Raw genomic sequence first — 15,347 nt, forward strand, 5'->3', positions numbered from 1 at the left:
AACAGGTTTCTGGAAGGGCCTGTCTGCGGCGGTGTCAGGCCCGCAGGACCTGCAACTGTCTCCATCCTGCAAACGTGTTCCCTCTTTGTAAGTTTCCCAAAATTATTCTTTGGAAATCTTAGGGAGCCCGCATCGTGTTGGGCCAGAGCCTGGGACTGATGAGCATCCGGCCCCAGGGCGTGCATCCGGCGTACATTTCTCTCTAAGTGGAGGGAATGACAGCAAGATGGAGAATTCGGCTATCTTGAAAAAATGGACAATCCCCACAAACATCCAAGCACTCATCAACCAAGCACCTTGTTGCGGTTTGCAGGCCTATGTAAACGGTATTGACTAAGTTCTTTGTGTGGTGTGATGTGTATTTTGTGTACCTATACATAAAAACAGCTTATATACACATAGCATACTCTCACACACATAGGTATATGTTGCTAGACAAGAGAAGCCAAAAACAACAACAAGCAAACAAAACCTACTTTTAATTGGGAAGCAGAAGAAATTGGTGGCCATACCATTCAAACTTTGCATTTTCCTCTCATAGAAGGAGGTGGAAATGATGGTGGGGGGAGTTGAGAGATGGATTGGGGCAAACAAGTGTGGAATAAGCTGTCTATATAACCTGGACCAAAAAAAAAAAAAAAAAAAAGGATTTCACAGGATTCCAGCACCATTTTCTATATCACAGACTCATAAATTCAACAAGATCATCAACAGGATATTAAGTTGCAGGTCACCTTTGATTCAGTCTTCTCCGCCACCCCTGGTCTGGCTGACCCCTGACCCATGAAGGACCACATGTGTGGTGGGGAAGCCCCCTCTGTAAAAACCCACCTAGAACAAAAGTTCTTTGTCAGGGCTTTAGAGAAGTGTAATGTAAAAGAAGGGGAAATTGTGAAAATCTCAGCCAATGTTGTAACTTTTAAATACCATTTTTAAGAAGGGGTGGTGGGGGGAGGTTGAGCAGAGTTGTCATAGGATAAGGCCTTCTCTAGTCTGCTAAAAGAACGTCTTTCTTCCTATAGTTAAAATTTACTGTTCTGTAACTGGGTTTATAAAAAGTCTCTATATAATATATATGTTCACCAGCAGTTTAGTAATAGGGATGTAAATATTTGTGTGTTTGTCAAAAGGGACTTAGAAAAAAAAGAAGCCATCAGCCACCACTGCCTTTGCCCTTGCATTGGTGACAGTGCTTGTGTCGAAAAAGGAAGGGAACTAATTTTCCTAATTTTGTCTCTTCTTTCCTGATGGGAGTGGAGTGTTTCTGTTGCTTCAAAATAAAACACAAACAAACAACAACAAAAATTAGGAGGCATTAGCTTATAAGAATGTGTTTAATTATTCTGAAGACCTATCTTTTGAGCTTCCAGGTGAACTATATCCAGGGAGGTTGAATACTGGTGACAGGCAACCAGCTTTCCAATAAACTGCAGTATTATTGCAATAGACGTTGTAATACAATTTATGCTGTCATTCATAAATAACAATGCCATATGTCAACCATATTGCTTACACAAGTAAATCCATCAACGTGTCACTATTTGATTTATCTCAACAGCTTCTTCAAATATTGAAGTATAGATATTGGAAGGAATGTGGAGTGGGAGGAACGTCCCAAAAAACTTGAGATATTATTTTTATTGTACAACCTCTACTCTTTATGTTCCATCCAAAACATCCTAAAGGCTAATAGATGAAAAGGAGGAGAAGCACATCTTGGGGCCAATGTAAATAAATATTGGGTGGTTATGTGAACCATGGACATGTAGGGGAGTTTTGTGGTTCTTGTTTTGACCTTCTGAGCATAAATAGAACAATGATGTGTTTCCCAAGAAATTACCAACTCTAATGGTTAAATGTGGGTCAAAGGCCTTTTGCCAACAACCTCCATCTCTGAGGGTAAAAAATGATTGATAACCAAATGGGAGTAGTTGATGAGAAAGAAATCTTACTCAACTTATTCTTTCCTAGAAGGGAAGTAGAGAGACTCATACTTTTTCAGTGGCTTTTAACCCCAAAGGCAAGGTGGACGTGGGATGGGTTCAATTCTTGGCTATCTAAAAAATAACACAAAACCCTCCACCGAATTCAACATCGCAGTCACGGCCACACAGTCCCAATCTTCTGCCTTTTTATCCTTATTAAATCCATGTATGAGTGGTAGTGGTATTAGCAAGAAGCCTTTTTTGGTTACTCAGCCCCACACATATCCATGGAGCCTGAGGATTCAGTGTGAGCTCAGAATGGTGACAACCCTCAGAGAGGCGCTCCCAGGGCCGTGAATTGCGGGGCGATTGGAAACACCCAAGGCACCTGGGCGGGTCGCAGCCCTCACGCAAATCGGGTCGCGCGTGACGAAGGCTGGAGGGGGGTGGCATCCGGTCTCTGCCCAGTGCAGACGGGGCGGGCGGCCAGGAGAGGCGGCCCAGGACCTTGCCGCCTGGACGCCTGGCGAGCCTGATTTGGGAAAAGCCCTTGAACCCAAAGTCCTCATCACTTCCGGCGGTGACAAAGCTCTACTAAAACGCAGCTTTGCCAGCTCGTTTGCCCACCTCGCCCCACCTTTCAGAGAGGTCTGAGCAGACCATCACCCTCCTCCGAGTGTCTTAGAGCAACATTTCTCTCCTGCTCTCGTTAAGCACCCATTGGCGCCCCTGGGCTTGGCTTAGAAGGTCCTTCGATTCCTCCAGTAATTCTGGAGGCCCCTTTCGCCCTTGAACCCGCCTCGGGCGCGGCACTAGACGCTGCAAACCCACCGGCACCTGGCCCTTCTGCAAGGAGGCCGCTCTCGCAGAAACCACGCGGGACCAGAGAGTCGTATAGCAATTGCAGGTGCAATAAAAGGCGGCTTGGTGGGTCCCCCAGCCCCTTTCTTGTCCACCCCACTGTCCCGGAGTTCCCCCCTCCCTCCGCCTGTAGAAACAATCAAACAAAGGCTCAAAAGCCAGGAAATGTCCAATTCACTTCCCTTAGAGTTTATTAATTGCCCACACCCATCGCAGGAAACTTGGCTGTGTTTGGTAAAGAACGGAGGGCTCAGGGGAGCAGTGGAGCTGCGTCCCCCCTCCGCGCAGCGGGGAGCCCCGAGCGCCAGCCAGAGCGTCCCCAGAGATTGGGTCCTGCAGCCACCAGGCAGCTGAGCGCGGCGTGGTCGCCGGCTTCCGGCCAGCTGGGATCCTCTGTGCCTCTCACCTCCCCAGCCTCCTCGCGCCTTTGTTTGGGGCTTGGAGGAGGCTGAGGTTCGGGGTGCAACCAAGAAGTCTGGAACCCGATGCCCCCAAGAGCCCCTGCTAACTCCAGAAGGGGCATCTCCATGGCTTGCCAAGTTGTCGCCTCCACACAAGCACCTCCGCTGCAGAACCCAGACAGGGGCGTAAGTTTGGAGGATCGGCCCCAACGACGAGAGCCGCCGTCGAAATACGGGGCTAAATCCACAGCAAGAGCATTGACATAACGCCTTCTATAGCCGCTTGCTTTTAAAACTAGTATTATTATTTTCTCCAACTTTCTGGAATTTGTTGGTGTTTACTTAGGAAGTGTGACACAGTTATTGGGTCCTTAGAAACTCGGGATGTTAAGGGGGTTTGATTTGGCTCCCAAATAGCTTGAAAGAAAAACAGCGCACCTGGGGTCAGGCGGGTCATCACAATAACAAAAAGCGCTTCTACAAAATAAAAAGCTCCTTTATAAAGAAAGGCAATCCCGGAAATCCACTGCGAGCCTTCCTGAGGACCATCTAGCTAGGCCTATTCTCAGGTTTAATTGGCAGGCAGTTTATTGGCGCCTTATTGGTGTTGATTGAAATTTTGCTCCCAGTCCTTTCTTTTAAGAATTAGCATCTCAAGTCGATTTACCTGACTCAATTATCTTTTTAGGGTCTAGGTTTGGTCATAAATTTGCAAATATTCATTAAACCCACTTTGTAAATATCCCTCTTTCCGATCGCTACCCAAATCTCTATTATGTCCGAAGAAAGTCTTCTTTTTTTAAGGCTTCCATAAAAAGAAATTGATCAGGGAGCTATATTTGAATTAAGACATATTAAATCGATGACAGATACATATCACGCTGTGTTTAACAAGAGTTGTACAAGGAGGCGGGTTCCAGATTCCGCACGGCTCTGCTTCACCATTATTCACATTTTTACAGCCTTTCCTTCATGCCTTCACCCATTAAACCATTAAATTTCAGCAATTCAATAAAACAAAGCAGTTATAATTTTGACGAAAAGCTATTTTGAAGGGGGTGGAGGTACCCATTTTATTGCACAATAAAAATGCTCAACAGTCCATATTAAAGGCTACGTTGTGTTTATTTCCTTCTTTCTTAATTCATCTTTTTTTTGGCTTTACTTATAACCTGCAAGATTGAACTCAAAGCTGCCATTACTGTAAGCATTGATGTTTACTGGCAAGGAATTCAAATAAAGGAAACTCATTTGAAATGTTCTGAGAGGAGACAGTGGTGATAATTCCAAATATGATGCTTCCTTCATAAACCATCCACAGAGATGGCACAGTGCTCGATCACCCTTTGCCTGGTTGGCTTGAGATGTTTTAAGTCTTTGAAATGAAATTGTGAAAGGATTCCTCCTTTCCAAATAGATATGTGGATTTTGTCACTGCTGTTTATTACTTTTTTTTCATTGTTTCCACACCTATCTTTATTTCCCCATATTTGAACTTTATTGAAGCTTGAAGAAAAAGCCCATTTGAAATTTGATGGTAGTATTGTCTTTGTTTGCTTGTCAGTTTTATAAGAGAAATGACATTCCCAAGTCTCATACCGAAGCCCCCTGTTAAACATTGTTCATACCAATGTAAATGGCACTATCCAAACAACTCGTTTGGAGATATTTCTTATTACTTCCCAGGGCCATCTCCCAGATAATGGTTTTGCGTGGTCTATTTTTACTTGGACTGCCAACACATTAAGCTGGAAACATGTTTTATTGTGTCCTCAAAGAAAAAAAAATCACATTCTAATCATTATCACTTTTTTACAAGTAATTTTATGGAGGGCAGCAAAATAAAATTTTAAAAACCCTGACTTTAATTTTTGAGCATTTGGAGCGTCACAAATTTCAAAGGCGCTTTCTTTTAAAATCTGAAATTACATTTTGGGGCAGTAAAACGTCTAATTTTAGGGGTGGGGGCGCATTTATCCGCTCACCAAAAAGTGATGCAGGGACCGATTCCTATTTTGAAAAAATTGATTTGATACCAAACCGATGGAAAGGCATGGGGTTCGCTAAAAATAATTTTTAAAAGCCCGTTTTCATGGATTTCAAATAAGACATCTATCTCTCACAGGGAGACCAATTTATTAGAAAACGATAAGAAGGTGAAAGTTGATTCTATTAGTAAATAAATAGCAAAGATATTTCTTGATTTAATATAATGTTTTATTGGATCAACTTTATTTTGTCGACCCGTCAAAGAAACTGAGGCACATATACGAAGTGTGTTCTGGTCCGGAAGGAAAAATTCTGCTTAAAGGACATTGCTTGTTTAGCGGTTTCCCTCTGGAGAGATGCCATTTGGCCTGCTCTGCCACTGTATCTCCAAAAGGCAAAAGTTAGAATCGCTGCCCGATGTACTCTCCCCCGCCCCTCTGGTAGATCTAATTGGAAGTGGCAGATCTAGAACCGATGAGTAGTGAGATTACACTTTGAGCCAACTCCTTTGAACCATGTTGAAAAGGACTCCATGAGCTAAAAAGTCGAGGTAAAATGGTTCCTTTGGGGAAAGATTTATTTTGAGTTCACCTGGTGTTTTGCAACCCATAGACTTTAATAATCCTCCTCACTCCGTTTACTGTCTGTGTGCGCTACGTGAGCGCTGAGCAGGTTGGGTGTCCACATAAGTTTCTAGCGTCACTGCTATAGGTTCACCCTCTTACCCTAGAGAGCAGCCCAGCACTCTTCCAAGGGAGGTGGGAGTAGAAAGTATTTGGGTGCTGGAGGAGATGCAGCCGGCGGTGAGGTGGAGGTCCCCCTTAAGCCCTTTGCCCCTCAGGGGTCCCCAGCCCCTCGCCGCCCTGTGCCCTCTGACCGCGTGCAGGCGCACGGTCTCCGCTAGGTGCATCAAGGGAGCGCTGGGCGCTGCGCGCAGGCCCGGCTCAAACTTTCTCCAAGTGCAACTTGGGCATCCCGGGGAGGCGGGGACGCGGGGCTCCAGCGGAGGAGGGGGCGCGAAGCGAAAGCGCAGGCGGCCGCTAGCACAGGGGCGGATTCCCGCTGTGCCAAGGGCCTGAACGGGAGCCAATCGGGCAGCCGAGGCTGCTGCCAATCACGCGGCTCCCTCCAATCCCACCCGTGCCATTTCCAAAATCTCGGTCCCACTGTGCAGCTCAAATGTGGTGTTCACTCTGCCAATCGCTGGAGGATAGAGTGGGAACAGGAATAAGGAGAGTTAGGAGACCAGGACAAAAGAAGTTAAAGAGCGCCTAATATATACATGTTTTTGAAGGCGGGCAGAGGGAAAAAAGTCCCCCCAGTGAGGGTCTATGGGCCTGATTGTGTAGTTCTGATGGAGCCCCCTTTGAGCAAGAGGAACCCGCCAGCGCTGAGATTAGCGGATTTGGCAACAGCTCAGGCCCAGCCGCTTCAGAATATGACAGGCTTCCCGGCGCTGGCCAGCCCGCCCGCCCACTCCCAACTCCGCGCCGCTGCTGCGCACCTCCGCCCGCGGGACCTGGGCGCTGACCCCGGCGTGGCCATCACTCCGCTCGGACCCGAGCACATGGCCCAGGCGAGCGCGCTGGGCCTCAGCCCTCCCTCCCAGGCGCTCCTGGCACACCCCGAGGCTCCGGCGGCTGCCGCCCGTGCTGCAACCTCGGTCGCGCACCCCGGCGCGGGCACCTACCCCGGTAGCCGGGGCAGCAGTGGCGCGCAGCCCTCCGCGCCCCCGCCCCCCGCCCCTCCTCTTCCTCCCTCCCCTTCACCCCCTCCCCCGCCCCCGCCTCCTCCTCCTCCTCCTTCTGCCCTCTCGGGCTACACCACCACCAACAGTGGCGGCGGCGGCAGCAGCGGCAAAGGCCACAGCAGGGACTTCGTCCTCCGGAGGGACCTTTCCACCACGGCCCCCGCGGCGGCCATGCACGGGGCCCCGCTCGGAGGGGAGCAGCGGTCCGGCACCAGCTCCCCCCAGCACCCGGCCCCGCCTCCCCACTCGGCCAGCATGTTCATCTCGGCCAGCGGCACCTACGCGGGCCCGGACAGCGGCGGCGGCCCAGCGCTCTTCCCCGCGCTGCACGACACGCCGGGGGCCCCTGGCGGCCACCCGCACCCGCTCAACGGCCAGATGCGCCTGGGGCTGGCAGCGGCGGCTGCAGCCGCGGCGGCCGAGCTGTACGGCCGCGCGGAGCCGCCCTACGCGCCGCGCTCGGGGGACGCGCACTACGGGGCGGTGGCGGCCGCTGCAGCCGCCGCCCTGCACGGCTACGGAGCCGTGAACTTAAACCTGAACCTGGCGGCGGCCGCCGCCGCCGCAGCAGCCGGGCCTGGACCCCACCTGCAGCACCACGCGCCGCCCCCGGCGCCGCCGCCGCCGCCGGCGCCCGCGCAGCACCCGCACCAGCACCACCCCCACCTCCCAGGGGCGGCCGGGGCCTTCCTGCGCTACATGCGGCAGCCAATCAAGCAGGAGCTCATCTGCAAGTGGATCGACCCCGAAGAGCTGGCCGGGCTGCCGCCGCCGCCGCCACCGCCCCCGGCCGGCAGCGCCAAGCCCTGCTCCAAAACTTTCGGCACCATGCACGAGCTGGTGAACCACGTCACGGTGGAGCACGTGGGCGGCCCCGAGCAGAGCAGCCACGTCTGCTTCTGGGAGGACTGTCCGCGCGAGGGCAAGCCCTTCAAGGCCAAATACAAGCTCATCAACCACATCCGCGTGCACACCGGCGAGAAGCCCTTCCCCTGCCCCTTCCCGGGCTGCGGCAAGGTCTTCGCGCGCTCCGAGAACCTCAAGATCCACAAGCGCACTCATACAGGTGGGTGTCTGTCCCCGGCCGCGCCGCCGCCGCCGCCTCCTGCGCCGCCGCCGCTTCCGCCGCTGCTTCTCCTCCTCCTCCTGCTCGCCTTAATTTTTTCCCTCCTTCTGCTGCTTCTCTTCGCATACGTATAACCCGGACATGTGACTTCTTTTTTTTTTCTCCCCCCTTTTTTTTCTATGAATAAGTAATTCGATAGCACACACAGGCCCCGCGTTGGGTTCCCACACGGCGGAGTCTCCCGCGCGCCCGCAGCCCCTCGGCCGGGACCGGCAACGCGCTCCAGCCGCCGCCGCCGCCTCGGAGCAGACGCAGCAGCATCGGGAGCAGGAAGGCGCCCAGGACGGTCGGCAGCCCCCATCCGCCTGACCCCGGGAAGTCGGGGAGGGCGATGGGTAGGGGGGCCCAGGGCCGGCCCGGCAGCGCCTCCCTTCCCACCCGGTCGCAGGCCCCGCGCGGCCCGCCGCGCTCCAAAGAGCGGGCGTCGGGTTTGCTTAGTGCTGCACCTCCCAGAGGAGACGAGCACGCTTTCGGGCCCCCGAGCTCACCCCACACACACGCGCTCACACTCGCCCACTGTTACACACCCCACACACATCTTCACGTGCATACGTCTCACACTTCACATACACACACACACACACACACGCGCGCGCGCGCGCGCAACACCCCATTCCTGTGACACCCTTATGCTCTCACCCTCACTCACCTTCCACATACATCCCTCACTCACACTTCAGTTACACACCCACACACGATCTCACTCGCCCTAGAGGGTGCTGGAGAAGTTGGCTTCTGTCCTCTTAAAGAAGGTTCTAGTTGGAGAAGGACAGACAGGGCCTCCTGCTATCGGTGAGGCCTACCCTGCCGTAGGACTGGAGGGGAACCCACGGCGCCGTGGGGACCCTCCCAACAACCCTGAGCCCTGCCTTTGGAGGTCCCACAGCCCCGAGTAGGGAGGCTGCGGCGCGGGGGCAGTGGGATGGCCCCTGTGGGTCGTGAGCCCCACTGAACGGACGAGCGCGTCGTGCGGAAGCGCTGATGAGCGCGAGCGCGGTCGGGATTTATGGGGACAGACAAGATTACCCCTCCGAGGACACTTAAGTAACTGGAGTTTACGTTCAGTAATCACTCGGCTGATTTATCGGCGCTGTGGCGGCGAGGAGGTAGCCGCGGGGCGTGGGCCCCGGCCCCAGCGCCAGGCCAGTGGCCCGGCCTGGGCGTTGGGGCTCTGCAGGAGCAGCCGCGTCTGGTGGCCCAAGGTGCCCGTCTGGGCCCGTCTGCCGACACCTCACGGGCTTCCCCCGTGCACCGGCTGACGGCGGGCCCGGAGCACGGGTTCCCAGGAGCCCCGTTTTTTTCTAATCAGGATCAGTCTGCCTTAATGATTTTTCCAGAAGGAGGCTTCCCAGGAGGCTCTCATAAAAACGCCCGGGCCTGCTAAGCCAGCTGCTTGCTCCAGTGCCCAGCACCTCCAAACAGTCAGGGTCCAGGGATCGCGGAGTCGTCCCTCGACCCAGCCCCCGAATGGAGCCCACAAACGCAGTGCATGCGGCCTCGGGAGAGGGATGGCCGTCCCTTCGCGGCTGCCCTGAGTTGACTGCGCGGAAAGCCTAGCCGGATCCAGGTTCCTCTCTGGCCTCTGCGGCACAGGCTGCCACCCTGCCACCAAAGGGTGGGGACAGGCGTGGGGGCGGGGAGCGCGGAGGGGACCCGCGGCTGTTTGAGGCGGTTTGGTTTTCTGGCCCCACGTTGCATCTGCGTGGGCCCGGCCAGGCCAGGCGCCTCCAGTTGAAACTCAAACCCGCGCCTGGTGATTTTGGCGGTCCCAGGGCCACTTAGCCTTTGGGCCTTGTGTCCTGAGAAGGGACCATCCGGGCCTGCCTTCCCTCCCTGCCGTGCAGCTCTCCGTTTTGGGGTTATCCGGGATCCCAGAACGCATTGATCAAAGGGACTAATCCCTGGCCACTCCTGAAGGCCCATTTCCTGACCCACATGCCCCAGTTCCATTTGTAACCTTCCCTGGGCCCAGCTGCACTCTCTGAGAGAGGGAGCCTGAAGTCATCCACAGACCTTCCCTGGCTTTCCCACAGGCACCACTTCTCTGTAACTCTGGAAATAGTTAAATTCTGACGTGACTCTTCTGTCAGAATCTTAAATGTAAACACTGGGCTCTCTGTGTCTTTCTGGTTAGGTGGAAGTTGCTTACCTCCCCCCTTAGGCCTCCTGAAAAACACAGGCCATTCTATAACCCTTTATTATTATTTTTTTCTTTCTCCCTCAACTTTTCCTTTATCCCTAATTTCCTACTCTTCTTTCTGCAGTTACTGGGTCTGACTACCTCCCTTTCTCATGGGTAGTGGAGGAGCTAGCAATGTTCAAAGCATTTATTCCTCACAGTCCGGGACATGTAGGTTGTACAGAAACATGAGGATTTTAAAAAACAACGTTGCACATTTGCATTGGGTGAATAAGTAAAACTACTTAAGCCTCCATAATGAAGGTCTGATTATAATTTTTTAAAAAGAGCACTATGTTAACTTAGTATTATCTCCAGCTTTTAAAGCATAATACAAAAATCAGGACAAATCACTGATGTTTTGATAAAAAGAGATTAACTTTGTTTTTGTTACAGCTCATTTACAGAGAGTTTTTAAAGGTTGTGACTATCATTATGTTTCCCCTATACTTAGTAGATCACTATGGAAGGTGTATTTGAATAATGTCTAATTTCATTTTTAAGCACTATTTCCAGGAAGGGAAAGTTATATTCCAGGCAGCTGAGTACTTTCAAATGTGCTAGCATTGAAGCAGTTATCATTGGTGAAATCTTTAAATAAACCCACCACACTGAACTACCTGTGCAGAGGGACTGAGAAAATTCACCACAGAAATTTATGTACACTAAGCTGAGTCTTAGTAGTTTCTTTTTAAAGATAAGTTATCCAAAACAAAGGAAAAATGGTATACTTAGTGTGTCACCAGAGTAGCTGCTGAAATGTGGAGAAATTCAACTTTATTTTTTAAATCATGTAAATATAAGAGGAAAATCTTATCCAATAATATCTATGAGATGACTTGTTCGATTTTCAACTCCAATACATCAAGTTCATAGGTACTAAGGTGAGGGAAAATTCAGTTATACTGTTACCTGCTATCTTCCTTTATTTGTTTTTTAATACTGAGATGTAGTGTGGTTGAATTTCTCTGGTTATCTTATTAAGCTTTTCCATTTCCTGGACTAGAGGCCTTGTGTTTAAAGGCATTATGTTTGGGGGGTGGTTAGACCAGCTTAAAGTGGTGATAGGCCAAAAAAGACCCTGGTTTTAAAAAAAAAGTCCTTTTGGGCTATTAAGCAATGTAGAAAGCTGTTAGAGTTAACTTGTGGCATAAGGCTAAGGCTTATGGTCTTTATTAATGTTCGTTAAGGTTCTGTTCCGCTGTGCTCTTAATCGCTCTGAGAGTTGGAAGGAAAGCTGTAGAATACAGAGTCCAAAGCCTCTCCTCTGCCTAGCAAGCCTTGTAAAAATCTAGTGGTGGGAGTGTGTGCTTCACAGGTGCCTTTCTTTCTAAAGAGAAAAGGATTGTTTTGTTTTACATCCTTCCTTTCCCAACCCCCCATTCTCTCCTGCTGCCCCTTTCTGTCAATGAAATCCTGGGAAATGCCATTATTATAATATTGCTGCATCCCCAGTTTGCTTTTACTTTAGTGTATGCATTTATTTATTTTTTTCACTCTTTCTTACATTTCTATCCTCGCCTGTGACTTTGGAAATGTTATTTTTATCAGCGTTCATCAGGACAGGAGGATCTCCTACTTGTTTTTTTTGAGTGTACAGACCCTGGAGACCCTGGGGGGAAGTGGGGAGGGGTCTGCAGGTCCCAGGTGGGTTTCAGTGTTACATCGTGGACCTTGTTCCAGCCCTGGGGATCTCACCCTGACCCTCTGGTCCCGAAGGGGCTGACATCCAGCCTCTCTCAAGCCCAGGTCCAAGCAGAGCCTCTAGGCCAGTGGACTCCAGGCCCATCCTTGAAGTATCCTTTCCCCTCTGCATTCTACAACGTCAGAGTTAGGAATAAGATTTATGCTGGGAGCTGGTCTTCGGGAGAATGAGAAAAATACATCCTTGGTCCTGCTCCAAGATTTCTCTCAAGTGAGAGATCTCTGGAAAGCCATTGTTAACCTTCCTGTGTTTTGTTGCAGGGGAAAAGCCTTTCAAATGTGAATTTGATGGCTGCGACAGGAAGTTTGCCAATAGCAGTGATAGAAAGAAACATTCGCATGTCCACACCAGCGACAAGCCCTACTACTGCAAGATCCGAGGCTGTGACAAATCCTACACACATCCGAGCTCTCTGCGGAAGCACATGAAGATCCACTGCAAGTCCCCACCACCTTCCCCAGGAACCCTTGGTTACTCATCAGTGGGGACTCCAGTGGGTGCCCCCTTGTCCCCTGTGCTGGACCCAGCCAGGAGTCGCTCCAGCACTCTGTCCCCTCAGGTGACCAACCTCAATGAGTGGTACGTTTGCCAGGCCAGCGGAGCACCCAGCCACCTCCACACACCTTCCAGCAACGGAACCACCTCCGAGTCTGAAGATGAGGAAATTTATGGAAACCCTGAAGTTGTGCGGACGATACATTAGGATTTTTTATTAATAAGTGAAATATGAAGTGGGAGTCCTTGGACCACATCCTAACCTGAGACAATGCCGAGCCTGAGACAAACCCGTGACTCAGACTTGCCACCGGGTCTAATTAGCCCTATTTATTCAGTATGAAACCCTATGGTGTTTGTACATTTAATTAATTTAATTAAGATATTTGGGCTTTTTTTTTCTTTAAACAAACAAAAAACAACCAAGCTGGACTTGTACATTGTAGGGGGACAGGGCTGGGGGCAAATTGTACCAAGGAAAATGAATGGAGATTAGTGAATGGAGATACACACTGCCGATGCAATATATATATATATATATATATATATATATATATATATATATATATATATATATATATTTTTTTTTTTTTAAGGGGGAGAAAAAGAGCATTAAGTCAGAACTCAACACAGCAACAAGGCCCTCTGCCTGTCCAGAGTGCCTCTCAAATGCCTTTGACACCATAATGTGGGCTTCTTTTGACTCTCCTTGTTGGGCCCTAATTCTGCAAAGGCCTCTTGATTGTAAACCACACACTTGCTGCATTGCCAACAGATCCTGGACTGTACCTGTGTCCACAAATATTTGTAAAAGCCCTTTAAGTTCTAATATTTGTAATTTTAAATTTCCACTCTTTTATTACTGATCTCACCTTAACACAATATTTTTATATAGGATTATTCAGTACCCTATTGTGTAATTAAAAAAAAAAAGATGCAGCAACCTAATCTATCTCCATATATTGTGCTACTGTGATTGTTCAAGCAAAAGTGGAGAGAAAAAAAGCTGCTGCGACAGACAACTGTGAAACTGTGATATTTTATAAAGTAGAAGAAATTCAAGTGCTTTCTTTTTCCTCTATAGTGGGTTTTTTTAAAATCTGAAATCTCAGATGCTGCCTCCTTACTGTGTCCAAACTTCTTGTGTAATAAAGAGATTATGTTTTCGATTATAAGTTCTTTGGGATGCCAATATTCACAGTCAAGTCTGAGGAGGTGTGATGATGGCGTCATGCCTATTTTTTGGGAAAGCTGCTGTTTTTAAAACAGGCCAACCCCTCTTTTATACTGTTGTATCAACCTTTTAAAAAGTCTATTTTTCAATGCCTGAAACTGCATGTTAGTGCATTTTCTTCCTGAGCATTGAATACACCAAACTCTATTCCACTTGAAAATGACAGTATGAAGTGTATGATTTACATTAAAAGAGGGGAGGGAGTTGCTATAAATATTAAAAATTTTTAAAAGGTTTATAGTTACCACCAAACACTGATGAATGTGTGACCTTTGCCAGAGCTGTCAAACTAGGATAAAAAAGGTCAAGAACCTGGGACAATAACTCTTAGTCAGTTTATTTTCAGTTGGTACAACACATCTCCTGTTCAAAATGTAGTCCATCAGAAACATCATACAGATATACTAAAGAGCACTAATTTATCCTCAGAGACCCTGAAGACACCCCCTCCCCAGGGTTTGTAGAAATTTGTTTTGTGTGCTGTGAGTGGTTGATGTAGTCTTGTCATTGTTAATAACTTGTATGTGAACACTATTATTTGTACAGTTGAATTAATTTATTTTCAGACATCATCCCTTTTTTTTTTTTTTCCTGGAAGAGTTCAGACACACCAAAGAATTATATTATACATTTTGGTGAAAGATTGTCATTTATGACCCATTGTTTATTTAAAAAAAAAAAGGAAAGAAAATGGAAAAATATATTTTTAAGCTTACTTGAATGAACAACGTAATGTGAAAACCAAGACTCTTCCTGCATGTCTTTTTTGCATTGTGTTGATGAGATTATATATAGTTTATAGATATATTACTAGTACAGTGCATGGTGCTGTCACTTGGAGAGCCTTTCAATGTTGTCTTCAGATTGTTATGGTGAATATGAAACATGCAGACCCTTCTTTATAAAGAAAAACACCATAAAACTTGAATATAAAATAATTCTACATTTTTAAAGCTTATTTGATTTTCATATTATTCACTTTCAAAGCCCTTTCAAATAGAAAAGATAAGGTATGAACTTTGGGGGGATAATTTATGTATCGTAAACTTATTAGAACAAAATATTCCTGATGTATAATGAGTTGTTTTATTTATACAACTTTTTCAATGGTAGTTTGCACTATTCTTTATTATGCTACAGGTTTATTTATTATGAAACAAAGGAATATGTATTTTATGTATCTTACCATGCATAGGTTAACTCTTTGCCACAGATTTATTGGTTCCTGATACACCTAAAATAAAAAGTTAAAATGTGTACCTCTGATAGAAAGAAAGCAAGAATGATTATGAAGTAACAAATTTAATAAAGGTATTCTTCCTATGTATCGCTTACGTTTTACCTAAGGGCATATCTTACAAAAAGAACAAGTTGCTAATAGAGTGAACGTTAGGTTGTCTTCCCTTGATCTCTTGATTTCTTAGCCTGTCCCCAAGCAATAAAATATTTTTATAGTTTGGTTTAACTTATAGCTTACAGTTTTATCTAGATAATACTGAGATATTTATGAAGACTAATCCTTGCAGGCTGCACTTACAGTAGCATAAATCATGAGGGTTACGGCATTCATTTGTTAAAATGAGTAATATCCTGAGTGATTCTAATCAGTGAAAAGCTGAAAAGTGAATTTTTGCATTTCTTTGGTGCCTAGTCTCCAAAAGGAAAAAAAGAATGTAGAAAAG

General features: G+C 48.0%; 1 protein-coding gene across 2 annotated transcripts; it reads left to right on the top strand.

Moving 5' to 3' along the window:
- Positions 1-6,224: 6,224 nt before the first annotated feature.
- ZIC5 (Zic family zinc finger 5) lies at positions 6,225-15,044 on the top strand. Of its 2 annotated transcripts, XR_012922420.1 has the most exons (3): positions 6,225-7,992; positions 8,181-8,338; positions 12,197-15,044. XR_012922420.1 is itself a non-coding variant. In XM_012752030.2 (2 exons), exons 1-2 carry the CDS (start codon positions 6,459-6,461, stop codon positions 12,637-12,639), a joined length of 1,977 nt encoding a protein of 658 aa, XP_012607484.1. In that variant the 5' UTR covers positions 6,367-6,458; the 3' UTR covers positions 12,640-15,044. The 2 variants fall into 2 exon arrangements, 1 of the variants encoding a protein (XP_012607484.1); XM_012752030.2 differs by lacking the exon at positions 8,181-8,338 and having other exon boundaries at positions 6,367-7,992.
- The last annotated feature ends 303 nt before the right edge of the window (positions 15,045-15,347 follow it).

This window comes from Microcebus murinus, chromosome 13 (assembly GCF_040939455.1).
Source record: "Microcebus murinus isolate Inina chromosome 13, M.murinus_Inina_mat1.0, whole genome shotgun sequence".
NCBI classification, from domain to species: Eukaryota; Metazoa; Chordata; class Mammalia; order Primates; family Cheirogaleidae; genus Microcebus; species Microcebus murinus.